General features: G+C 42.8%; 1 protein-coding gene across 2 annotated transcripts; it reads right to left on the minus strand.

The window, feature by feature from the left end:
• Positions 1-1,687: 1,687 nt before the first annotated feature.
• On the minus strand, positions 1,688-23,211 carry SPP2 (secreted phosphoprotein 2). 2 transcript variants are annotated; one of them, XM_080798659.1, is made up of 8 exons: positions 23,026-23,211; positions 22,811-22,935; positions 18,774-18,896; positions 17,554-17,661; positions 12,796-12,850; positions 10,859-10,906; positions 8,317-8,414; positions 1,688-2,231 (listed from the first exon to the last, which is right to left on the minus strand). In XM_080798659.1, exons 1-7 carry the CDS (start codon positions 23,105-23,107, stop codon positions 8,344-8,346), a joined length of 612 nt encoding a protein of 203 aa, XP_080654785.1. In that variant the 5' UTR covers positions 23,108-23,211; the 3' UTR covers positions 1,688-2,231; positions 8,317-8,343. The 2 variants fall into 2 exon arrangements, with proteins under 2 accessions (XP_080654785.1, XP_080654784.1); XM_080798658.1 differs by lacking the exon at positions 1,688-2,231 and adding an exon at positions 2,367-2,731.
• Positions 23,212-27,945: the final 4,734 nt, after the last annotated feature.

The following is a 27,945-nucleotide window of genomic DNA, read 5'->3' on the forward strand; positions in this document are numbered from 1 at the left end:
GCAGACTCCTACCCCAGTGCCCGTGAGTATTGCTAAGCACACCATTTCAGGCCAAAGTCTGTTTCTTGCTATTCTCTCCTTCCAGAACACAGTGGCAGAAATGTGTTGCAAAAATGTTTGGGGAAGGGTGTACCTGGGTGGCTCAGTCAGTTAGACATCGGCCTTTGGTTCAGGTCAGGATCCCAGGGTCTGGGGTTGAGCTGCTAGTCAGGCTCCCTGCTCAGTGGGGAATCTGCTTCTCCTTCTCCCACTCCCCCTGCTTGTGCTCTCCCTCCCTTTCGTTCTCTGTCAAACAAATAAAAATCTTTAAGAAAAGTTTGGGGAAGGCAGATGACAGAAATATTAAAATTACTTAAATGTGGTTAATATATTGTTGTGATCACTGAAGAGGTCATACCTGTCCGCCATGGATGCAGGATGCATCCTGCATGGATGCTCCTTTATTAGACCAGGGCGCAGGGAGATGGTGAGAAGAGGGAAAATCCACATACAAGCTGTGTTGGGTTTCACAAACCCAGTAAGATGCACAACAGCACAAAAAGAGAGTGACAGACCACTCTCACGTATGAATGGTGATTTGGACATCCTCCGTGAAGCAACTAGAATCTGGCAGCGTTTTTAAAAAATAGTAAACCATGGCCAAGTGGGGTCATTCCAGGAATGCAAAGATGGTTCGATTTAGGCAATATATTAACATGATTCACCATGTTTTGTTATCAAAGAAGAAAGACAAATTCCAAATCTCCAACTTTAAATTAAAAAAATTTTTTTCAAAAAAGGTTTGTTTAAAAGCTCCATATATACTTATGTTCTAAACTCTTAGCAGTGGAAGAACGGATGCAACCCAAATAGAACTGAACTATAAACACCGCTTATACCAGACCTGAAGGCATCATGGAGCTTAAGGGTGCAACACTGACATGCTTCTCAGAATGCTATCAAAGTGAGGACTAAGACAGGATGCTTATCACCATACCATTGTTGTCTAACCCTGTCAGAATATGCTCAAAGAGAATAAGAAAAAGAAAAAAAGGGCACAGATTAATGATGAGAGGAGGCAAAATTAATATTATTTGCAAAAGTTATATGGTATCCATGGGAAACTCTGGAATAGCAACTGAAAAACTTATTAAAAACAATATGAAAATTGTTGAAGACAGGCCAAAAACCTAACGTATATTAGTCAGTTTATGTTATAAGATAGAATGACAGAAGATCTTATTTGTAATAACAAAAAGAAAATACCAATAAATAATTTTTTAAAATGCCAAACACACCTTTCATGCAAAAAAAACAAAATTTTAATATGTCATACACACCTCTTACACGCACACCCAAAAAAAAAAAAAAAAAAAACCCTCTTAGATTCTATTAAGGGTCACATAAGAAGACTTCGGGAAATGGAAATGTATGGCTTATTCCCACAGGACAAACCTCAGAAGTTGAAAGATGTCAAGTTTTCAAAATAAGCTACAAATTTGGTGTAATAGATTTCAGATACCAACAATTTTTTTCATGACTTGACATGCTGATCTTAAAGTGGAAATAAAATTAGTATATGGGAATATCCAGGAAAGTTCTGAAAAATAGGCAAGATTGTGTAGCAAGACAGTTTCTAGTCTTAGCAGACATTGAGAAGCTATAGGAAGTGGGGCAGTTTGCTACGGGAGCAGGAGTAAGCATTCACTTCTTTTTTTTTTTTTAAGATTTTATTTATTTATTTGACAGACAGAGATCACAAGTAGGCAGAGAGGCAGGCAGAGAGAGAGGGGGAAACAGGATTCCCGCTGAGCAGGGAGCCTGATGCGGGGCTTGATCCCAGGACCCCAAGACTATGACCTGAACCGAAGGCAGAGGCTTAACCCACTGAGCCACACAGGTGCCCCAGCAGTCACTTCTAAATGAAGGTGCAAATGACCAATAATGCCTTTACTGTATCACCCATCTGGGAAATAGTTCTCAGGGGCTTGTGACATCTTCCTGGAAAGCCAGGGGGATCTGACAAGAGTTTCAGTCTCACTGGAAAGGGACTGCATTTGGGTTTGTGGATTCTCACGTCCTGTAATCCTCTCGGGGCTACTGCAGAAGGGCCTGGATCCAGGAACGTCCTCTAGCTGCTGCAATTGCTGAGTGGCCTGGGAACACAGACCTCTGTCCTTGGGTACTTTCCTGGCAATATCCACTTTGACAGAAAGCTAGTTCTTCTATATTGTTGCCCGGGACTGAGAAGTCTAGAGAAAAAGAATCCACAGGAACATTTTGATGATTAAGGGAGGGGCCTGCCTTTCATCCCTAATTCACCAGATGATTTATTATTTTTTTTAATTAAAATAAGTCACAAAAGGAAAGACACTCTTGACACCAAGTTGCCTGGACTGATTGTCTTCTTAAGAATAAGGAATTTACCAAAATAATAATAAAAAAAAAAAGGAATAAGGAATTTACAATCATTGCATATTGATCCAAAACACACATTTGAAATAATTATGCTAAGCATGGCTACTATGTGAGTTCTTAGCTCCTAAAATCCTTAGGTAATATTAATCTCCTCAAGTAATTGCTTCTTATCTAAAAATTTGATAGTTATGCCTTTTTTTTTTTTTAAATCAGTCAATGGAAAAAGAGGAAGAGTAAAGCATTTCTTAAGGACTGGAACCCATCAAAAGAAAAATCACACAATTCATGAAGCATCTTTCTTCTCTGGTACGTCTATTCTTTCCAGTGTATTTTGCTGTGAAAAGAGAGAAGGAGGGGGGGTTAGACTCTGCGGCATGCATTCCACATTCCTGCTATGGAGACGCAGGACCCAACACCCCTGGGTGTATTCAAAGGGAATCCAAGGTGGCACTAGAGACTGGAGCAACTGTGCAAAGTGACCAGCTCCTTGAACAAAGAACAGAGGTAACAGACACCTGCTGGGGAAGGGGAGAAGTATTCCAGTTTGAGCATGTGGCAACATATCCAGATGGAGGAGTCTGGCATGCTGTTGGTTAAGGCAGAGTCTGGAAATGGAGGGTGGAAGGCTCCCTCCAACGGATGGGCGTCAAAGTGCTGGGGGCGCCTGGGATCACCTGGGAAAGAGAAGACAGTGAGTAGAGGAAGAGCCCAGGCTGGAGTTCCAGGGACCACCCCCTGGGGAGCAGGAGGAAGAAGAGAGACCCATGCAGAACAGAGAGAAGACTTAGAACAGGAAAGAAACACCAGAGGCAGCCACAAAGTTCAGTGGGCAAAGGGAAGCCCAGGGGGCTGAAGGCACCAAGAGGTGGAGAGAGAGAGCAGGGCAGAGCCACTGGAGAGAGGTCCTGGCATGCAGCAGTGCAGACAGCATTTCTTTCAAGCCAGGTGGAAAGGAGACCAGAGAGAGTAAAGAGGAGGTGGGGACGTATGGGGGAGGGGGGGACCTAAACCCTCATTATTTGCAAAAATTTGCCTACTCACTAACATTCCTTTGTAATCCCCAAATGGATATTCCTGGTGCTTTTGTGTTCATTCTAAGACATGCTTAGGGTGGTGAAAAGCTAGTCTCCCGGCATCCATGTTGCCAGCCAAGGTCAAACAAGGTGATGCTCTGTCTCCTTATTTCAGCTCATACTGTAAACAAGTGTCCTTCTTGCATACCATTAAAGGCCATGCTTTGGGCATTTTCGTATTTTTTGTTGGTGATTTTGCTGTTTCAAATGGCCCCCACGCATGGTGCTGGGGTGGTGTCCAGCTCTGTTTAGCATAGAAGGCTGCGGCATGCCTTATGGAGAATACGTGTATGTTCAAGGAGTGTGGTCCGGGCCTGAGTTATGGTGCCGTTGACCGTGAGTTCAATATGAATCAATAGCGGATGTTAAATAAGGTGCCTTTCAATGGAAACACACATAAAACAAGGCCGTGTACTGACTGGTTGATGAAAGGTGACCAAAGGCTCAAAGGAGCCTAACCCTTACTTCCCACTGGAACAACGGCTCAGTATTCGCTAATTCAGTGTTGGCAACAACTTTATGGATCATAACTACCAAGATGCTGAGAGTGGACTGTCCTTCCTCCTTCAGGTGTGCACAGCGAAAGAGCATCAGAGTAGACTGTAAGTGGACACAGCCCCACATGGCCAGCTTTCCATCTCCCAGGCACCAGCTGGTCTTTCCTATCTCAGATGGGGAAAGGGGTCTGGCTCCTCCGGTGGGTGGGCAGCCATGGAAGGTCATGACAACAAGTTGTCACTCATGGGTCTAATCCCCAAATATGGAAATCACTCAGCCAGCTCACTTAAGGGGCCACATTGTGGGATCACCTCTCCCAGGGAGCTGATGATAGGTAGGTATGTATAAAGGCTTCCAGGCTTCTAATCTTTGCCTTCCAGTGGGAGGCTGCCTACCTAGCTTCACCCAACATGTGACAGATGTAAATAATCCTTGGGTTTCTAGGGTGCATGGGTGACTCAGTCCGTTAAGCATCTGACTCCAACTCAGGTCATGAACTTGGGGTCCTGAATTGAATACTGTGCCAGGCCCTGTGCTCAGTGGGGAGTCTGCTTGTCTCTCTTCCCCTGCCCATCCCTCGTCTCTCAAATAAATAAAGTCTTTAAAAAAATAATACTAACCATTGGACTTTTGCTCTCTCGTGCTGTTTCCTAAACATGGAGATATTGACATGAGGTTGAATGTCACAGGGCCGGGAAAGAGACACAGACGGATATCAGTAACAATATCCCAATCTCAGAGGCATCTGGGTGGCTCAGTTGGTTAAGCATCTGCCCTCGGCTCAGGTCATGAGCCTGGGGTCCTGGGATGGAGCCTAGCGTGGGGCTCACTGCTCAGCTGGGAGTCTGCTTCTCCCTCTGCTCCTCACCCTACTTGCGTGCCCTCTCTCCCTCTCTCTCTCTCTCACTAAGCAAATTTTAAAAGAACTCTTTAAAATCCCAATCTTAGCATCACCTCTAAGAGCAAGAGCCTCTGATGTCCGCACTTCCTCATCTACAAAACAGAAAAGAATGACAAAGCTTCATATGAGTTGTTGCAAGATTTATAAAAGGCAGTGCATGAGAAGGTCCATGCACAGACCCAGGCACTCTTGAGTGTTCTGGTCTTCCCTGGGGCAGGGACCAGACACATTTGTTAAGCAAACTGACAAACTCATGAAACTGATCCTTCTCAGCATGCCACTGTCCACATCAGACCTTACTTGCAATGGCCTGCTTTGCAGCTCTGGGGCCAAGTTTCAGGGGTCCACACGAATCGTCATTGCAACATAAAGGAAAACACCTCACTCACGCCACTGTGGTTTGGGTGCTTTCCGTGTGGTTTGTGGTCATCTGGCCACTGAGTAATTGAAAAGGGTGAACTATTCCAGCTATAAAGATCAAGCAAGGGCTATAGCTGAGAGATCCCTTAGAGCACGAGAGTTGGGACCTGATTTTCATGGCCCCTATGTTAGAGGAACAAATAAGAAAAAATTCCAAAGCTCATGTTGAAATCCTACCTTTTGCTATGGATTCCTATAAATGAAATTATTTTCTAGCATCCTGAAAGAAGCCTATAACACTTTATTAAATTACAAAAACACTTAGCCCCTATAAAACCAGGCTCAGAGGGTTCCGTGGTCCTTGAATCAAAGACTCTGTCTTTGGGGAGCTCCCTACCAGAAGAATGACATCCACGACTTGAACACAGTCATCCTGCCTTGGGTCACACATGTGTTTTTTTCCTTCCTTCCAGCCTGATTATTATGTTCTAGACATTGTTCTTAACTTTATGGTAGTAAACTAAAATAATTAATGAGAATGAGGGCCATGCGTTGCCAAGGAGGTCACAGTCTAGCAGGGCCAAAAACAAGTATGAAAATAATAATGAACCTTTGAAGGAAGGTAGCCAAGAGGTTAAGAGACTGGAGCATGATCTCACAGCTCCTGGTGGCAGAGCAGGCTTGGAGCCAGGTCCGCAGACTCAGGTCCCTGTGCTGGCCTTCCCAGGCTCATTTTGGGATTCTAGGAAATTCGGAGCACCGTGGAAAAATCTGAAGGTCACGGGAGCTCAGGGACATAACTGGGACAAGGATGGCAATGTTGAGCCTTTCATGGGTGCTGCCTTTAAAAACACATTTGATAAGCAATCAGTTTTGTTATAGAAATCAAATCAATAATATTCACACACATGAATTGCAAACATATTGCAATCCATGTGTGTGAATATGCCCAATATAATCATATTATTAATAAATGAAACACAGCCAGTTCATGGGGAACTCTATTTTGCCCCCTGAGGATACTCTATAAAGCAAAAGGAAATGATTTAAATTGGTTTTAAAAAAAAAAGGAATACGATGAGTCCATTTCTTCATAATGAGTAGATTCTAGATCTCCGTATGAAGCCAGTGTTTATTTTTAGGAGGCACATAGATTAAATAGAAAACCTACCATTTGCATCTTTCATCCAATACAGACTCAGTGGTAAATTTTCCTTCTATTTTTGTAAAATGTCAGTTGACTTCTTTCAAATTCCAGTGGTTAAAAATTAATTATACTATGCTTAACTGATTTTTTTTTTTTTAAATAACAGTCTCAGGCACCTAAAGTGAAGGATTCCGTCATCCCCTCAAAAATACTTGTCGATTGCTTGTTGTGTGCCAGGCTCTGGGCAGGGCGCTGGGAGACAGTAGCGCGTGACGTGCCCTGAGCCCTGTGTACACCCCGCGCCCCGCGCCCAGGGCGTCTGGGTCAGCCCGGTGGGACAGAGAAGAGATGAGCAACTGCAGGGCTCTGTGATGAGGACAATTGGAAAGGGGTCAGAGTACACCTCCCATGGGAAATGACACTGTGCTGAGGCCTGACCGGTGAGGAGGGATTAGCCAGGGAGCTGTCCCATGTGAAGGTCTCAGCACGACAAGCTGTGAGATCTCAGTACACCTGGAGCTTAGGGCCGAGGCAGAGTTGGAGAAGTGGACAGGGGCTGGATCACCAAGACCTTTGTGTGCCATGCTAAGGAGCTCAGACTTTATCCTGAAAGTATGCAGTGTTATGCAAACTAAAGTCTGTGAAGGCTCAAACTTTGTTATTAACGTGCGTGTGTGTGTGCGTGTGTGTGTGTATAAAAATGAATGTGCATTGAATTGATGTCTATAATTGCATCTGAAGATTCTTTTCAAGTGTGCCCTTCCTGACGTCCCCTTACTACATGGAAGCCTTTAGAAAGACTTAGCTACATCTGCTCCAATCCCTAGTAACTGGGAATTTATATACTTGGTGATAGTGTGGGTTTGGTAAACCCGGGCTCAGTCTTCAGCTCCCCACCACACTAGTGGAATAGGCTATTCTTCCTTTTGGCTTAGCGGCTGCATTTTGCATACCTCTGCTTTATCCCCAAGTGAAGCAAACACTAGGGGGTTAATGTGGAAAGGATCAGACTCTTCTGTTTCAGGATAAGCTTGAGGACAGCGTGTAAGGTGAACAGCATGAGGTCAGGACCTGGAGCAAAAATGCAGGCACCAGTCAGTGGTGACAGTAATGACATGAGTGGCCAATGCCAGAGAGAATGTGTGGCCATGATTCATAAGACTGGACCCCTGTGGATGTCAGGAGAAGAGAAAGGGGAAAGAAGGGTCAATGATGCTCTAAAATTCTGAGCTTGAGGAAATAAGGTGGATGGTGACAGCCTGATTTAAGGAAGGCAGTTGAAGAGGGCACCAGGTAGGTTCCAGGAGGTTACGGGTGCCCATACTAACTGCATCCAGGACAGAGCATGGTAAGAGATGTGTGCTTGGACGTAATTGCAGATCATTGATGAAGTCAGCAGGTGGAAGATATGACAAAGCAATCTATGGAAGGAGGAGAGGGTGGGCTAAGGAGATAACACAAGTATTTAAATTATTGACCGAAGACAGGAAGGCAGATCCAGTTTCTTGGATCTGAGGGCTGAAAGTCCAGGGTGCAAAAAGCAGACCGTGAATGGGAGGAGAGGAGGGTGGGGCAGCAGCCAAGGACCACAACTGTGTGGAGAAGCTCAGCACATAAGGAGAAAGGAGGGCAGTCCCTGGGATGGGGAGGCATCAAAGGAACGACCGTTCTGTCCGTCTCTCTGTTTGCTCTTCAAATGGACATTTGATCATGTTAATGGTGACAAATACAAAAGCCACAGGAGAAAGCTCAAGGTCTGTGGGATGGGAGAGACGACTGAGGGACAGAGTCTGAGAGGAGACCAGGTGGTGGGAAGGTGAGCGAAGATGAGAGCTGAATGACAGAGTAAGACATTTGAGGGCATGAAGACAGCAGTGTTAACGCAATCTCTCCAAGCAGCTTCTATTTTTAAATACACGTTTTTAACTGTGTCCCCTTACCTTGAGGCTATTACTCAAAGCCAGTGTTTATTCTTGAAGTCTGTGCCACTTGTTCCGGTACCCTCGATTCCCAGGAGGAAAGATCCCTCTTGGCCTCTCTGCAGACGGAAGGACATATAGGCTCTGTCATTCACACCAAGGTCTGAGACAACGTGGACCCCACAACTATGAACAGTGGGAAGAGGTGTGACTAGCATAACCAGACCCACACTGCTGAGAGATGTCCAAAGACAGGACAGCTCTGTCTTCCTTCCTTGGTTCTTCCTTCCCCTCCCCTGAGTGGTGTCACAGCTGAACCCATGCTTATTTCTCTCTCTGTGTGATCTATCCCAGGCACTACTATAAGTCCTCCATGAGATCGGCTCAGTGCTTGTCGCACACATTTGGTGGAATAAATTAAATTGTTGTCTTCAAAGAAGTCTCTGAGATGACTGCATAGCTGCATCCATGATGTTCCTAAGGCCCAAAAAGGTTTTTAAAATTCAGCTCTGGAGTTATCTTCTGAGCCACATAAAAAGGATCAGTCACATTAACTTACAGTCATAAAACATTTTTGGTCCCAAATGACATTTTCCCAATGCAATAGCCAGCCTCCATGATGGCTTCTGGTATTCACCCTTAGATATTTCTCTCTGACACTGGACCAAGGCTGGTCTGTGTGACTAATAAAATATACAAAAGGGATGACACACAAATTCCAAAATTAGGTCACAAAAGCCCGTGTCTTCTCTCTTGGATGTTCTGTGACTTGCTCCCTCTCTCTCTCTGTCATCATTGTCTCTGGGAAAAGCCAGCTGTCATGTTTTGAGGACATTCAGACAACCCTATGGAAAGGTCCACAGAGGGTGAAACTGAAACCCTCAGTTCAAGGGTCCATGAAGAGCTGAGGCCTGCCAACAAACACATGAATGATCTTGGAAGTGGATCTTTCAGACCCAGTCCAGCCTTCAAATGAGATCGCAGCCCCAGATAACATCTTATCTCAAGCTTGTTAGAGACTCTGCATCAGAACCACTCAACCAAGCTGCCTGGGGGTTCCTGACCTTCAGAAACTATAATATAACAAACATTTGTTGTTTTAAGCTGCTTAGTTTGGGGATAATTTGACACACAGCAATATGTAACTAATGTACTTAATCTGATTAATCACATTTATTTTGGCTATTTCCAAAATCAAATCCAAGGACAAATATTTTCCACCACTATAGCAATTCAAAAGAATGGGTCATAGATTCTGAAGGCAATGTCCAAAAAAAAAGTGTTCAAAAATGTCCTCTGAAATGGTCACACTGTTCAAATAACTGATGTTCTCCCAAAGCAAAAACTGGGAGGTTGTCTAAAACTTTTGTTTAAATTAAGTCTCAGGGGGTGCCTGGTGGCTCAGTCAGTTAAGTATCTGACTCTTGGTTTTGACTCAGGTCGTGATCTCAGGGCGATGAGATCCAGCCCCACATTGGGCTCCATGCTCAGCGGGGAGTCTGCTTAAGTTTCTCTCTCCACCCCTCCCCCTGCTCTTGGCCAATCTCTCTCTCTCTCTCTCAAATAAATTAAATAAATAAAATAAAAAGGAAATAAATCAATAAATAAATCAAGCCTCAGATTATAAGCCCTACCACTTGAAATAAATTCAGTATGCCTAGAGAGGATCAAACATTGAGCTCAATGAAATATCAGTATCTGTGTTATTCATTTTTCTAATTTAATTTAATTTAATTTCTTTTCAGTGTTCCAGAATTCATTGTCTATTCATTTTAATGAAGAACTCCAAAATATGATGAAATTCACAACTTGTCTGGAAAACAGCATTGGCAAAAACAAAAGCTGGAAGAGTCTGACAGGTCTGTACCAAAGTCCTGTCTCTGCCGCTCACTACCTGGATCTAAGTTCCACGTTGGCCATATAGCCTTGGACACACTAAAGAAATTCACTAAGCCTCAGTTTGCTCATCTACAAAATGGGAAGGCACATAGTGTTGCCTCATAGGATGGTTGTGAAGAGAAAGCTGTGTCAAGCAATTAGCACAGAGCTAAGTGTCTTGCATGTAATATTAGCACCAAGAGTCATTGTTTATCTCTTCTATAGAAGCAGGTCATAAGACATCTGGTTCGCAGATGTCTATTCTGAAAATTAAATGAAATGAGAGGGAAGCTGATCTGTAAAAGGAAGGAACTACATTACTGTTAATGTTACCTGCTGGCCCCAAAATACCATACCACTGAGGGTGGAGGGCAAAGAGGGGTTCAAGAGAATTTAAGCTTTTTCAGAAAATGCCCCCAAAGTGAAGCGGGAGGAAAGGTCAGTGCTGATATCCTGAGCCTGATTTGCTATTTTGATTCCTGCTAACATTTAAGCAAGTCACAATACCTCAAGTTTGCCTTTTTAGTGATTTGCAAACCAAGTTTATGCAGTACTGTTCTCTTCATTTTCATTTAAAGTAGCTCATACTTCAGAGGTTAATCTACTATGAAATGGTTTCAGCAGAGTCTGGCTTGATCTGAAAAGCATCTGTTGGTGTCATATGGAAGAAAGTAGGACCACTTACCAAGTGACCGTTCATAAAATTCACTTCTGGATCTGTCAGAAATGAGACCTGTAATACAGAACAGTCATAAGGCAAGGTCCCTCTCTCCACTTTCAGGATGTTCCATGATTTTATTACCGATGCCCCAAATACACCTCTTAAGCAAGGAAGCAGTGGACAACCACCAGATGGTTTTGCTGCCATCAGCACTAATGGGGAAAAACCTCAGGAAAGTAAAAATGGCTCCCAATCCCCATCCCACTTCAAATGAGAGGCCACACAAAAAGGAAAGAAAGAAAGGCCCTCCCTTCCCCCAAACAAGCCACTTAAAGGGATGATCAGCTTTCATCACATGGCAGGAGGATAACAGAATTAGACCTCAATCAACTAGATGGACTTTAGTCTAGACCGTCCAGCCACACATTATTGCACACCTGGGCCCTGTAAGTTGGGCTGTGCACCCAGGATGAAACAAGCATGTTTGAGTTAGGGGACCCTCTCAAGGTGTAATCCAATATCTGCCCTGTTTATTTGACACATGGGGCCATCAGATTGAATCATGTACAGAAAATCTCTGTATGAATATACAGGGATACCTAAATGGTAAGTTGTGTCTTTATTGCCTAATTGTAAGAAAGGAACAAAAACAAATAATCCAGAAACAAATAATCCAGAAGATATGAAAAAACAATTCTCCATAGAAGACATACAAATGGCCAACAGACACATGAAAAATGTTCCACGTCTCTTGTCATCTGTGATAAACAAATCAAAATCACAATAAGTTAGCACCTCACATCAGTCAGAATGGCTAAAATTAACAAGACAGGATACAATAAATGTTGGCAAGGATGTGGAGAAAGGGGAACCCTCTTACACTGATGGTGGGAATGCAAGAACAGTATGAAGGTTCTTCAAGAAGTTAAAAATAGAAATCCCTATGACCCAGAAATTGCACTACCGTGCATTTTCCCCAAAGATACAGATGTAGTGAAAAGAAGGGACACATGAACCCTAATGTTCATAGCAGCAATGTCCACAATAACCAAACTGTGGAAGGAGCCAAGATGTCCTTCAGCAGATGAATGGATAAAGAAGATGTGATTCATATATACAATGGAGTATTACTCAGCCATCAGAAAGGATGAAAACCTACCATTTGCATCGACATGGATGGAACTGGAGGGGATTATGCTGAGTGAAGTAAGTCAAGCAGAGAAAGACAATTATCGTATGGTTTCACTCATATGTGGAACATAAGAAATAATGCAGGATCATAGGGGAAGGGAGGGAAAACTAAATGGGAAGAAAAACCAGAGAGGGAGATAAACCATGAAAGACTTGTGACTCTGGGAAACAAACTAGGACTGTGGAAGGGCAGGTGGGTGGAGGGATGGGGTAACGGGGTGATGGGCATTAAAGAGGGCATTAATGTGATGAGCACTGGGTATAATACACAACTAATGAATCATTGAACACTACATCAAAAAGAAATGATGTACTATACATTGGCTAACTGAAATTTTTAAAAAAAAGAAAGTTAAAAAAAGGAACAAAAATAAAAGAGAGTGTTCATTTTCTGGAATTAGTGTAACTGTTCAAAGTTTATGTATCGATGTTTCCAGTTTTTCTTTAAGATTTCTTTTCTTTCTTTCTTTTTTTTTTTTTTTTTTTTTTTTTTTTTGGTCAGAGAAAGAGACAGAGAGCAAGCACAAGCAAGGGAAATGGCAGGCAGTGGGAGAAGCAGTCTCCATGCTGAGTAGGGACCCCCCCCCCACTTCGATGCGGGACTCGATCCCAGGACCCTGGGATCATGACCTGAGCTGAAGGCAGTGGCTTTACCGACTGAGCCACCCAAATGTCTTCAATGTTTCCAGTTTTAAATGAATCACTAACAGAGTTTCAATATGAAGTTGTTTCAAGGAAAAAAATCTTAACTTACCAAGATCTTAACTTACCAAGTAGGTAGTTGTTTCTCCATTTAGAGGATCCCAGTATGTCCCCCAAAAACATCTAAGTCAATGTAGGCATATAGGGATATATCAACACATGAAAGAAAAGAAGGAGACACTGTAACAAATGCAAATATTATCTGGAGAACTCTAATGCGTTACATAATTAATTATTAATGAAATAAAGCAACATATTTTATTAAATAACTCTATGTGGTATAAAACATGTGTGTCTAAGGAAGCACATAGGAAGAGAAACTTAAGTGAAATTTAAATTGTGCAAAGTTTTCCACTGGAATCAGAATGTGTTCCCCAAAATTGGGGACCAGCAAGATGGAAACTTTTTTTTTTTAAGATTTTTATTTGTTTTTTTTTTTTTTTTTTGACTGAGAGAGCGACAGCAAGAGAGGGAACACAAGCAGGGGGAGTGGGAGAGGGAGAAGCAGGTTCCCCGCTGAGCAGGGAACCCGATGCAGGGCTTGATCCCAGGACTCTGGGTTCATGACCTGAGCCGAAGGCAGAAGCTTAACGACTAAGCCGTGCAGGTGCCCTAAGATGGAACCTTTTATGTGGACTTGCAAAGAGACTACATTTAGGTCAGATGTGGAGGTTTCCTGTCTATGAAGTTCCCATATGTTCAGATTGGAAAAGGCTTACACAAGTCGTCTTCAGGAAGCCACTGAAAGCCCACGTAACAACATAAGCCCACACAAAAACCCGTACATGAATACTCATTGCATCATTATTTATAATAGCCAAAAAGTGGAAGTAACCCAAGTGTTGATCAACAGGTAAATGGCTGGACCAAACATAGTATATCTGTACAAACCATCTTATTCAACACTAAAAAGGAACAAAGTTCTGATACACCCTACAACAGGTAATATGAGCATGATACTTAGTGAGATAAGCCAGTCACGAAAGGATACATAATTCCATTTACATCAAAATGGCCAGAACAGACAAATCCGTAAACCCAGACCACTGTAGATGAGTGGTTGCTGGGAGCTGGGGGAATGGGGAACAGAGAATGGGGGCACATGCGGACAAGGTTTCTTTTCAAGGTGATGAAAAGGATTTTTCATCTGGATTTAGATACTGGTGGAGGTATCTGTATCTGGATTAGTATCTGGATTTAGATACTGGTGGAGGTTGTACCACCTTATGAATATACTAAAAACCACCCAACTGGACACATTGTAAGGGTGAGTTGTATACTATGTGGATTGTAACTCAATAAAAGTGTAATTTTTAAAAGTTTGGGGCGGGGGGGGGAGACACATAACCAAAGCCAGGCCAAAGAAGTCATGTCAAGAGGCATCTCTGGTGGCCCTAGAGAGAAAAGTTCCCTTTTCCTCCTAAGTTTAGGGGATCTGAATCTGGAGCACATTGTGACCCTGCTTCCTGATACAAGGAAAAATTTCATCTTCAGTAAAAGAGGGAGAATAGAAAGGAGTGGGGTGGGTTAGGGCAGAGGGGGAGTAGTGAAGAAGGCGGAGGGACGGGGAGAAATAAAAGTGGCACAGGTGGTGTCGAATGCTCCTAAATTAACTGGTCCATGAGGCTAACTCTTTCGGGTCCTTTCTGGGAATGTGATCCAGGGACTTATCCCACTGGGGCTTAGGCAATTTGTAGTTGAAGTTCTATCATTGGAAATGGAACACAGTAAGTAAATCAAATGCCTGTCCCCTCCCCTTCCCTGAGCTCAGAATTCCGTATTAGTTCTTCTTCCTCAGTTTCTCCCTTTGGACTGTTTCTAGGTCTCTTAGCTGAAGGCTTAGCCAAATCTCATTCTATGTACTCCAAACCAGAGTTTCTCAAGTGTCAAGTTCACTCGTCAACCTAAAGGTATTAGCATCGCACTCTAGATGGGGACAAAACCAAGAAGTGTTTGGCTGCGGACTCCCGTCCTGTCCAGAGCCCTTTATCCTCTCTCTTTTTCACTTTCAAAATTAACACAAATAATGGAACCTTACCGCAACATAAATATGTATTTGGTGAAGGAGAGAAGCATATTAGCAAACTTAGAAATTTATTTCCTCAAATTTCCTTATAACGTTTATCCTTTTAAAAATCCTGTAAGGGGAAAATCCAAGCTTCGTACATTCAGCAATTTCTCACATTATATCATTACAAGAGATTTTCCATTTGATCGAAGTCCTTATTCCTCATATTTTGGATTTTCGATCATTTTCTCCATGAGTTACACCTTTGTTCACATTATGTTCCTTTCCCTGGAAATTTTTCTAGAACATACATATGTTTTTCAAATGATCTTCATTTTCATTACTCCAGGTTTTTTTATTTCAGTTTTATTTCTTCTATTTCCTACTTCCAACAATGATTTACTTCTTTGATGACTAAATTCATTCTAGTCTATTCTCTTTTATGTTTATAAGATCACTGCTTATTTCAATGAAAATGGTTAACAGCTGTTTTCTTTTCTTTTTTTTTCTGTTTCATATAAGAAATCTATTTCAGAGTTTCCAGGAATTACTTGAAATCTCCATCTGCTTTCTTCTTCTTCCTTTGAATTATAGTATTCTTTAATTTAAGGAATTCTTTTTTTTTTAATTTGCTCACAGTTCTTTTCAATTTCCTAATCTTTGAGGAACATCCACCTGAGAGTTTATTTTAAAATATTGTGTGTTTCAAGGGCCAATTTAACTTATGTCAGAGTCTTCTTACAAAACTTGGATTGGAAGAAAAGTGTATAGTCCTCACTATGCAATGAGAAAGTTTCAACAGATTTGTGGGCTGTGTGGTCAGAATCAACTTCCCAAATCAGAGATGGAAGAGGGGTTAAATGGTGGGGTGAGGGGGAGTTACTGAATTCAGTTCAGTGTGTTAAAGGTCATAGAATGAACTAAAATCCATTCTTCAACACCCACTATTAACTCCTGGCATCCACTAACATTCCCTCTCACCTGTCCTGCCAACATCCTAGAGCTCTTAGCCAATAGGCCCATTGCCATTAGGATGAAGCCAAAGATCCTAGACGTGACCCCTGAGGTCCATCCCGACTTCTTCTCCAGATCAACCCTTATGCCTCTGTCCTGTATTTTGTTCATTACAGTCATAATGATTTCTGTCCATTCCAACCCAACCAGCTTCTCATGCCTCAGAGGAATTCCTTCATGATCCCCTTGTGCTTAGAATTGCTTTTTTTGCTCCACTCCATAACTGTCCCCTCTGTCCTGATGGAAGTTCTTGAGGTGACCATCAAGTCCCTCAGGGAAGCTCTCCTGTGCCCAGATGAGCTTCTGTCCTCTTGACATGTGCCCCCACATGCTGGCCTGGTAGTCAGGGTTGCTCCTGCTGAATGGACCCCCCCCCAATTCAGTATGAACAAAATGTTTGTGACACACTGTGCTTGATCCTTGTCATTTCTGTATTAGCCAGGTCACAAGCATGCGAGTGTGTCAGCAGGAACACACCTGACTTAACAGATGCTTCAGTGGAGTCTAGAAAAGGAGGCCCTTCATACTTTCCCTAATACCCAGGAACTAGATCCTGAAGCCATGGCTCCATGGAAAGCCCAGAAACCACCTGTGGATTAATCCTCAAAGGTACCAGTGTGCAACTGAACATTTCTGTGGAGAAGGTCCTAGCACCTGGGTTTAGTCATCCTGCACCTGTCAAACTGTCTCCTGTCATAGGCACTCCTGGCCATTAGCTTCCTCACATCCTAATCCCACAATGGGCTTCCATGCAAAATATTTATGGTATGAGTATATTCATAACATGGGATCATTAACTTTAATGTATAATTCTTAAAGCTGAATTTTCTTTACTCTTCTAATATTACTCTCACCTACAGAATGAAATCTTAAGAAACTGAGCAGAGAAATGTTGTCATTAGACAGATCGAGCTGTACCCCAGTACAAATATTTTAAAATACCAGTCAAAACTGTTATCCCATCTTGAATAAATAATGTGACAATTATGTTTTCATGCCTAGGTGGAGTCAAGAGGTTTCCTCCACATATCATATATTTTACCCTCTCTTCCTCCATTCTTTTGTATTCATTCAATAAGCATTTACTGGACTTCTACCCTGTGACAAACATTGTCCTACACCCTCAAAAACCAACACTCCTCACCCTCAGGAGACATACATTCAAGGAAGAAAAGCAGTTAATTAGCAGATAGACGAATAAATATGTAATATATGTTCAAGCCATAAATTGACATATTGTTAATTTTACAGAATGATGGCAAGTCAATTTCAACACATTTGGGGTGGGGAAAGCCATGTCCTGCCATTCACCAAGCATCTCTTGTGGACCAGATGCTGGACCAGATCTTTCTTGTCCACCAACTTACTCAGTTCTCCCTACATTATCAGGTGGCTTTTACTCTTGGCATCTCACCAAGAAGAAGCAGCACATCATGGAATTAAGTGCCCTGACCTAGACTGCAGAGCTGCTGAATGATTTTGAACTCTCGTCTGACAAAAATGCCCCTCCCCCTTCTCTCCACGAAACCACCGTGTCTAGGAGCTGCATACTCAGATCTCAAACTTTTAAGATTTGTCAACAGTTGCTCTAAGCTCTGTTTCCAAATGTCTGGGAAATAAAGACAGAGTGGAAGAGGGAGAGAGAGAGGAAGAAGGTTGGTGTAGGGAAGACTCCAGCCAGCAGAGCTGTACTCGCCTCTGCCTGGTGATGTTCCCGTGACTCTATCACACCGGTCTGCTTGTCACAGACTCACACAGACCCTACTAGGTGCTGTTCCAGAGGACACCAAGCCCCTGGTCCTACCTCTTCACTGCTGTTAGACTCAGAGCTGGAAGACCAGTGGCAGCGAACCCACACGCCCTGCACCTGTTCGGCAGACATCCGCACCGTGCTTCTGCAAATAGCTGGAGACTGCAAAAGAAAACACTGAGTTCAGTCCTCAGCAGCTCACAGAATGGGTTAGGACCTCTGTGAGAGCTCGGGTGATGCTGTAAGGCAGACAGAAAGGAAGAATTCAGAGAGGCATTTCATGTTTCTAAAATGAAACCTTCTCAAGACTGAAGCAGAAACAAATGAAACATTTAAAGATCTGTTAGGCATTGGTGTATCACGAGTCCCCTGGGAGAGCAAACATTCCCTCCAGGAGCACGGAGCGGGCTGCCCGGAAGTTTCATGGTGAAACAAAAGGAAGTGGGAAGAACACAAAGGACTTTGTTCTCTTCTTTGACATGAGATTCTGTTAGGAGCAGACACTGTGACACTTGGGTTTGAGTCCTTCATAAAACAGTTACAGAGAAAATTCCCATGAAACAACAAAACAAATGATTTCCTTTTCAGAATTTACACTGTTGTGAAGGGACCCTGACACAAAGTAACTCACCAAGTAACAAACTCATAAAGTAACAAAACCGGAGAATTCATACATCTGAACACCAACACCCAGGAGAGCAAGTGTTAGCGCTAACCTTATCCACCAGACCCTTGCCCATGGGTGTTAAAGCAAGTGTGGGGCCATGCTCTGGTTGCCGGGGATACAAAATTGAACACACCGTGGTCCTGACCCCATGGAGCCCAAGCCAGTAGGAGGAGGAGGACAGATATCACACAATAGTCAACTACAAAATAATGCAACTCACGCCAAGAACACAGTGGGTGTTTTAGATTCATTTAAAATGGAATTTGAAATATCTCTGGAATTTGCCTTTGGGGTTGGCCTCTTTGTATTCACTTTGCCTGGAACCATCATTCTACCCATTTCAAGAGGCAGGAAACTGAGGCAACGGGGAATAATTTGCCAGGATCACTCAAGACCATGGACTCCAGAGCCCAAGTCCTCAACCACCAAACCACACCACCCCTTCCCCGGGAAACTCAGCATGGACACAGTTAGTGCCTCCAAGTGGGGCTGGATGCCAGGCCAGGTCCAAGCTCTCCTTATGACTTGGAACAGCTCCAGGTCATGGAAGAAGCAAGGTGCTTTGTTCTGCTAATTTCTGGGATATGGCATTTCCTGCCAAACCTACCGTGTAGTAGCCCCTTTGGAAGTCACACGTAGCAGGGTCTTCTCCAGAATCTCTCCTGCATGTTGTCTCCCGAATGCCAAACTCTAGGTCCATGTTCAAGCTGTCCTCATCCAGAACATTGACCTTCACAAAAAACAGAGTATCAGTTTGCCTTGATGAGCTTCTGAAGGTTACGATGCTACAAATATCTCTTCCCGCACAATGAGGAAAAGTTAGACTCCTTCCCTGGGAAAGCTGTTAAGTGGTTTTAGCAATCCCCAGTTCCACCCCCTCAGTCTGAGACCAGTAGTGCTTTTCCAAAGGCACATAACACTTCTTTTAAAGAAATGGAACCAGAACTTAGGTGTCTGGACTGCAAGGTCAATGTTACCTCTGATGACTTAATTTATAGTTGATCCTCATGTTCAGAGATTTCATTTTTGCAAATGTGCCTCCTCACCAAAATATATCATAATCCCCAAAATCAATATTCAGGGTCTCTTTGCAGTCATCCACAGACAGGCACAGAGTGCCAAAGAACTTGAATTGCCCCGTGCGCACATTCCCTACTGAGATCAGACAAGGCAGGGCTCTGCCTTCTAGCTTTGGCTGTCATACTGCAGACAAGTGTCACTTTTATGGTTTATTTTGGACTATGTTTTTCTCACTTTTGTGGGGTTTTTTTCTTGGTGCTTTTGCTGTTTCAAATGGCCTCCACGTGTAGCCCCAGAGTGCTGTCCATGCTCCAAAGCACCAAAAGGCTTGGGTGTGCCACATGGAGAGGACACAGGCATTAGAACAGGAGCAGTGGTTCAGCAGGTATTAATTTAATGTGCATGGTGACTTTACAGAACACAACTGCCACACATAATGAAAACCAACTGTATTTTTTGAGGGTCATTTTCCTAAAAGAATGACCCATAATTTCTTAATAATCCCTGAAATAAGAAACAAAGTGGTAAGTACATCTCTGCTCTACTGTCCTACAGTACTACCCCATCCTGCTTCCTGCTAGCTCGACTATGGTCCATGAATGAATTCTCACCATTTTCTATTCCTTTCCACCAAGGGTGGGATATGGGGGGAAACTTCCAAACATCGTGATGAATCTGTGATGCTCTGATGACACAGAAATCCCATGACTTAATGATCACCCACAGTGTGTCCAGCCCCAAAGACAGAGCAGGGGACACCCCATGCAGCTTAGATTCTGGCTTAGATTACACACAACCACAGAGTAAACACCTTAAAAAGAAGTTAGCAAGGTCATTCTGGAAGGTTATGGTGTTATGAAGGAACAAACAGCATGGTAATGGGGGTAGGGAGGAGGAAGTAGCTACTGTAGAGGAAGTGACAGAGAAATCCTTCCAACGCTTATAGGATGCAAAAGAGCCTGTCAGGTGTGGAAAAAGTAAGGCCAATGTCCTGGGGCAGAATAAGTCCAGCTGTTGTTGCTGGAGAAAAAATGAACAAGAGGAGAGCCATACACTATGATGTTTGAGAGAGAGCATATGTCATGTAATTTATGATCTTGTCACCCATGGGACAGTGTATAGATTTCATTCTCATTGCAAAGGGGACATTCTCAGAAGAATTTAAGAGCTAAGATGTAAATCACTATGGCTACTGCAAAGAGACCACACTGGGGCAGAGACAAGATGGTGGCAGGGAGGCCAGTTGGAAGTTGCCATGGCCCAGTACCCAACTATACCCTCAGACTCCAAAACTCTAGTCCTTTTCAGTCCTTGAGCCCACCTTGACAAAGTTGAGTCAGCACACATTCAACCAACTTCCCAGTGAGGAGGGTAGGGAGAATCCTCTGTGAATGCACAGACCACTCACACATTGGGAAGGATGGGCACAGCTAGAAGACTGTATTTGGAAATAAATGACAAACTCCAAGTCTGGGATGGGGGACCTTCACATCTCCATCTAACAGTGGACGAAGAGTGCTCATAGAAGTAAAGTTTTCTGAAAACAAGTGAGACTAAAAATTCAGCTTTGACAATATTTATTATTACATTTATTCATAATTTTAAAATATTAGATATTAAATCTGCACCTCATTAAAAAAAATAAAGCCCTCTCCTGCTGGAGTGCATTGTTGAGTCTCTGCACCCAGATTATGCTCCAATAATTCCCTTAAAGCAATCCAATGAAAACAAACTGACAAAACAAAGGCTTAGTTAAAAAAATGAAAATGCGGGATTTTTTTTTGAGTACAGATAATTTTATTGAACTATGAGATAAATTTGCAACCTTTCTTTGCATCTTTAAGCACTCTTTTCAGAATAAGAAGAAAAGCCTAATGGTTTTGCTTTTTCATCCAAACTCACTTTCAACCCACTAATTTCTACTTTGTGTTGTTTGAAAAAGGTGGAACAACCTCAATGTTTGATAATAAAGAATCAACTAGAGAAAATCCCAAATCCAGCATCCTTGCTGAGGTAAATCGTGGTATTTTACAATTGATGTTACACTATGCTCCTGTTTTTCTTCTTAAAAATATGTTTTATACCAATATATGAAAAGGATCCAAAAAGACCTTCTCCCACACGTTCATAGTGGGTGTCTCAGAGGAAAGGATAATAGATAGTACTTTTGGTTTCTTCTTTCTTGTTATATTTTCTGAACTTTGAGCATATTTTGGCTTTTTATTCCAAAAAGAAACAAAAAATATCCGAGCAATAAAAAAACCAATAACAATTCCTTTTGGTGATTGTAATGGTTAATTTTATGTGTCCACTTGACTGGGCCATGATGCTGAGATATTTGGTGAAACACTCTGGATATTTCTGTGAAGGTGTTTTTTGGATGGGACTAACATTTATTTTTTTAAAGATTTTATTTATTTATTCATGAGAGACAGGGAAGGGGGAGGCAGAGGGAGAAGCAGACTCCCCACTGAGCAGGGAGCCCAATGTGGGACTCAATCCCAAGACCCTGGGATCGTGACCTGAGCTGAAGGCAGACACTTAACCACTGAGCCACCCAGGTACCCCAGGACTAACATTTTAATATGGTGGGTTTGAGTAAAGCAGATCATCCTCCTTAATGTGGGTGGGCCTCATGTAATCAGTTGAAGGCCTGGATAGAACAGACAGTCTTTTTCCTGAGCAAGAAGGGATTCTGCCAGCAGACTGCCTTCAGACATGAACAGCAGTGTCGGTTCTTTCCTGGGTCTCCAGCCCATCAGCCCACCCTACAGATTTTGGATTTACTAAACCTCCACATAGTATAAGCCAATTCTTTATGATAAATCTCTCTCACTCACTCATTCTCCTTCTCCCTCTCCCTCCAAATCTCTCTCTCTCTCTCTCTCTCTCTCTCTCTCTCACACACACACACACACACACACACGTGCGTTCTATTGGTTCTTCTCCCATCTTAGCATCCACTAGACTGGGGGAATTTCTGTTCCTCCCATGCCTGGACAGTGAGTAAGCTGTGAAGTCACCTGCAGACGGAGGAGGGAAAGGTAACTCGCTGTCCAGGCTCCTCATTTCCTTGGAAGTGAATTTCTGCATTTCTTTCTTTGCCAATCACAAACCGAGTCATTGGAAGCCCAAGAAAATTCACATTTCCCCATTTCCCTAAGCTAACAGGAAACAAACCATCACCAAATTGACAAAGGAAGATGGGATTTCTGGGGCTTAAAAGCCAGAATTTATTGCCTCTAAACACAAGGAGCAGGACTGCTGAAATCGAGAAAGTCTCATTTCTCATAAACGAGCAGTTCTTACTAAAACATCTCAAGAGGAACCATGGGGGCTGTGGATACAGAAGCAGGACACATGCAGGGCAACATCTGGAAATGGGAAGCCAGGCCAGAGGGAAGACACCCCAGAAGAATCCTGCATCCAAACGGGCTATGAGGGCCTTAGGACAATAACTGTTATTAAATTCTTTCTCTGTCCAAAAACAGTATGAAAGAGAGGACTAGCTATTATCTTTTAAACCTGGAAAAATGTTTTAAGTGTACCCAACAGACAAAAAATAAATAAATAGCAGAAAGCAGCACATATAAAAAGGAATCAAGAAGATGTAAATGCACTTACTCTTTTTACGGAGCTTCTGAATGCCCGAAACAGGTACGGGCTCAGGGACTGGGAATTCACTTTTGCCACAGACGCACGGAGGGCTTCCCTCAAGGAGGACGAGTCATAGTCGTATACCGGGAAACCTGGACCCACAAGCACACGGGGACATAGTAAGATGAGGCAAGGGGGCCACAGCGTTTGGGGAAGGGGACCTGTGTCTTCGAGTTCCTTACCTGCACAAGACGGGTAGTTCATCCCAAGCACAAACAAGATCAATATCTTCATCACCATCTTCTCCGTTCCGGGAAGAATCATTTTAATTCAGAAGCAGCAAGATCGTTTTTATGTGTTTGGGGGTGACAAACAGCTCTTTTTCAGCTGGGGCCTGGCTTGCTGTCTCTGACTGGAGCAGTCTGCAGCTTAAGCAGAAACAATTGATCCTGGGGTCAATATTCACTGATAGCTCTTCCTATGGAAAGGTTCCAGTTTGAGGCTACTTTTGAAGTTTTGACCTCGGATGGGACTTTAGCCCACGGCGAGAGACATCAAGAGGCTCGGGACTCTGTGTGCGCTGTTTGTTTTTCTCTATTTTAATTTCATCCACATGTACCACTTATTTCTCCTTATTGTAATTGCTTTTTTGTAAGGGAGGGGAGATGTAATCTTATTTTCGGCAAAACCGTGAACTTTAAACTGATGTCAGTTTAGTTCTCTCTTGTGTTCCTGAAGATCTTGTAGTTGACTGTGTGTAGAAATTGTGTGTTATTTCAAGATGTTTTTGGAAATTATGACTGTAAAGGAGAGGATTGCATATATAGGACCTAAATAGGTCAAACGCACGTACTGTGTACGTAGCTATTGACCAGACTTCTCTGCTAAAGGAAAATTTGCATGATTCTCACATGCTATAAGAGCCCAGTGTACCTGGAGAATACTAAAAAGGAGCGAGGATTTGTAGTAAATAGTGTGGCTATTAGCAGGTCCCTGTGTTTTCTTCCTTCAAGTTCTGCAGGAGAAGCTGTATTGTGCTATGGCTCAGGAAGACCTAGCCTGGAATCTTGGCTTCACACTCATCAAGTGTCTGCCCTCAGGCACTGTGCTTATTGTCTCAACTTCCTCATCTCTAAAATGGGCATAAATAGTAAGATATAAAGTGTGTTATTAATCGGGGTTCCCCAGAGAAACAGAACCAACACGGTGTTTAGAGAGACAAACAGACCACAGAAGGAGACAGAGAGAGAGAGAGCGAGAGAGAGAGAGATGTGTTAAGGAATTGGCTCACACAGTGGTGGAGAATGGCAAGTCTAGAATCTGCAAGATAGGCCAGCAGGCGGAAGACCCAAGGAGAGGTCAGTGCAATGCAAAGGCAATCTGCTGGCACAATTCCCTCTTGCTCAGGGGAGGTCAGTTTCTGTCTATTGATGCCTTCACCTGATTAGACAAGGCCCACCCCCAATATAGAGACTATCAGCTTTACTCAAAGTCTGTTGATTAAAATGTTAATCTGATTTGAAAATATATTTGGAGAAGGATCCAGAAAAGTGTTTGACCTAGTATCTGGGCACCATGGTCAAGCTGCCTCATAAAATTGACCATCACATAAGGATTAAATCACTAACACTTGGAAGAGCCCTTGACCAATTAATCACTCAATAAATGGTAACTGCTAGTAAGAATGGAATTCAATACATACTTTCTTGTATCTGTTATGTATAAGGCAACAGGTCCAGAGAATAGCTTCAATGAACGAATGATCTAGCTCCTGCTTACACAAGGCAAATATGAGTGCCAGCAAGAGAAGTATCCATTGTTGTAAGAGTTCTTGGCAGTTCACTCACTCCTCCTGACCTCACTCCCAGGTGGGTGTGTGTCTGAACCTGACCTTGACAGAAGCAGAAGCACCCACAGGGGAGGAGGGGACCTAGGCCAGGAAGACAGAGCAGAGAGGAGACCTCTGGGAAGGGGACTGTAGCCATTGATCAGGGACACAGTGTGAGAAAAGATGTTGGTCAGAGGCAGGCCAGCCATTGTTACCGACAGGAAGGATGAAGAGGGGAAACCAGGTAGATTTACTGTCACCACTGTGCCCTGCTGGAAGTGTGGTATCAAGTATGAAATTAATATTTCCATGTGAGATAATTCGATTAATCAAAATATTGCCTCTGTCTTGCCTGCCCTTTGTACAAAGGGTCAAAATCATGCCTCTGATGACATCACAGACTGGCTGGATCATGAATATTTACAGCTCTGATCCCAGAGACACTTTTTCTACAGGACTTATTCATCAGCACGTTGCCACGGAGGTTATTAAAAAAAAACAACAACAACAAGAAAAAAAAAACCTAGATATTCTCAGGATCCAAATTCCATTTGCCCCATGCAACATCTCTGGGTCCAGTAGCTTCTGGCCTCATGTGGGACCATCCGACTTGCCCCTATAGACTCCAGTCATTCAGGTGTCCCCGCAGTTCCTTGGGGACACAAAACAACTTGCATCCCACAACTTGAATCCCCGATTCCTTCTAACAAACAGTGATGACATTCCTCTTGCTTTCCCTGAGTCAGCTCCTTCCCATCATCCAAGCATCAGCTTAACTATCACTTCCTCAGAGAGCTTTCCTGAGCACCCCTCCACGTCATCTCTGCTTCCTCCCTTCCCACCAGTTATCACGATGCCTGGTGGTCTTGCTTGCTTGCTTCTTACTGTCCTTCACCTCCAGGAGACTACAGTCTCCATGAGACAGGGAGCGTGCCCTGTCTTGTTTGTTCCACACCACATGTCAGCTAGGAGCCCACGTGGTCTCTCTGAACCTTAATCCAGGTCTTCCCGTTTGGAGCCTACACTAATTTCTGGGGTGCCAAAGGTTCACAAAGCAGTATGCTAAGAGATTTGTAATTCTCTTACTCTTAACCTGGTTTGAACTCAATTCCATTAGAGTCTTCCAGATTTAACTAACGGCACCATCTGGCTCCAAACTCCAAGGTCTCATTAAATGAGCAATACTAATAAAAGTAATTGCAAAAGAATAGAGGAGATTAAGGAGACAACAATAAAATAATGTTGCCAGTACAGGGCTAGTGGTTTTGTCTGTAGCTTGCTGGCACGAGATAGATCATTGCGGGTGTGGGTTCACATGGCTGTAATAAACAAGGCACAGGGCATGCAGTTGGTGCTCAAAAGCGATGATCTAAAACTGCGTCATGTCTGGTAAACCTGGAATATATATAAGCTATCTGTTGAAATTCAGACCATAATGATGTTTTTTTGTTTTTTGTTTTTTGTTTTTTGGAGGTTTTTTTTGCCTATCTGCCAAAAGGTGTACAGCATAAATTCCAGCAGTTTTCTGCTATTCCAACAAAAATTATTTAGTCGAACTATTAAATGTGATGTAGCTGTAAGTGAAAAAGGTTGCAAAGGTTTTTTGTTTGTTTGTTTTACACAGCCCCTGGACATTTGTATAAAATTTATCACAGGAAGCTTAACAAGCAATTGGGAAAAGTTTTTTGTGTGTTTTGTTTGTTTGTTTGTTTGTTTTTTAAAGATTTTATTTACTTACTTGACAGAGATCACAAGTAGGCAGAGAGGCAGGCAGAGAGAGAGAGGAGGAGGAAGGAGGTTCCCCGCTGAGCAGAGAGCCTGATATGGGGCTCGATCCTAGGACCCCGGGTTCACAACCAGAGCCGAAAGCAGAGGCTTTAACCCACTGAGCCACCCAGGCACCCCTGGGAAAAGTTTTAGTAAAGATGGATGGACATCTACATCACAGACTAATAAGATCCATTGCTATCATCTTTATCATTGTTTCTTTCATTTTGAGACTGTTTCTTTCATTTTGGTCATCTCTCTAGTAATATTAAACTTAAGAAAAATCACTAAGTTTAGAGCAAATGTAAACCAAATCTTCATCTGATCCATAAATCACAAATTTTGCCTCTGTCTTGCAATCTCATGTAAGAACATGGTTTCTCAACTCCTGAACTCCACTGTCAAGACGTACCTTGATTACGTATGACCATAACATTTCTGTGTCCTGGAAATGTCAATATTATTGTTGCTTTCATATTTTAGGGGATGATGTGATTACTTGCAAGAAATTCTCAAAGTGTGTTCCCCAGGTCAACTTCTTCAGCACCACCAGGGAACTTCCTAAAAAAGGAAATTCTCAAACCCCCCACCCCAGACCTATTACATCAGAAATTCTAGGGAGAAGACTCAGCTGTCTGTGTTTTACACAGGCTCTATGTGGTGTGGACACATGCTCAAATGTGAGAATTACCATGTAGAGCTACAGGTCTCAGCTGGGGCTGAGTTTGCTCCTCAAGGGCATGTGGCAATGTCTAGAGACACTTTTGGTTGTCAATAACTAGGGCAGAGGACACTACTGGGCATCTAGTAGCCAGAGATGCTGCTGAACATCCTACAATGAGCAGGACAGACACCCCCCCCCCCGCCATGACAAAGAGTTGTCCAGTCCAAAACGTCAGTCACGCCAACGTTGAGAAACCCTAATGAAAGGAAAGAAACTGTGATCAGCAGCCCTGTGTTTTAATTATGGTTTCCTATAAAATTTTCATGTATTTTAGTTTTGGTATGATATGTCCTATGAAAGATTTTATTTTTCTTTGAAACCTCACTCAACTTGTTTTTGGTTTTTACTAGCATCATCTTTAGAAAGTCATCAGGTTAAAGTCATAATTATTTACCTATATATTATAATTTCCCATTTTACATTTTAATTATTTAATCCATTTGGAATAAATTTTGATAAAAGCTGTGAAGTAATGATTTAGCAGTTTCTTTTTTTGTATAAAAGCCCTCATATTTAGGGTGTACAGTCACTTCAATTTCTTAACCAAGCCACGACAGATAAGAGGATGTGCTTCACCAAAACAAAGGAATTAGCTAAGTACAAGGAATCAGCTTCGACCTCATGTGACCAGAAATTCAACCCCAGATTAAATGATATTTAAGTTTATTTTTCACATTAAAAAATTAAGTGTGAGGATAGGCACACTGGAGGTTCCACAATTATTAGGGATCTGGACTCCTTCAGGATATCCTATCATTATGGTCCAAAATGGCAGCCAGAGCCCCAGCCATCACATTCTATTCCATGCAGCTTGAAGCAGGAAAGAGAAAGATGAGCCTCTTC

The sequence above is a fragment of the Martes martes genome (assembly GCF_963455335.1).
Source record: "Martes martes genome assembly, chromosome: 3".
NCBI classification, from domain to species: Eukaryota; Metazoa; Chordata; class Mammalia; order Carnivora; family Mustelidae; genus Martes; species Martes martes.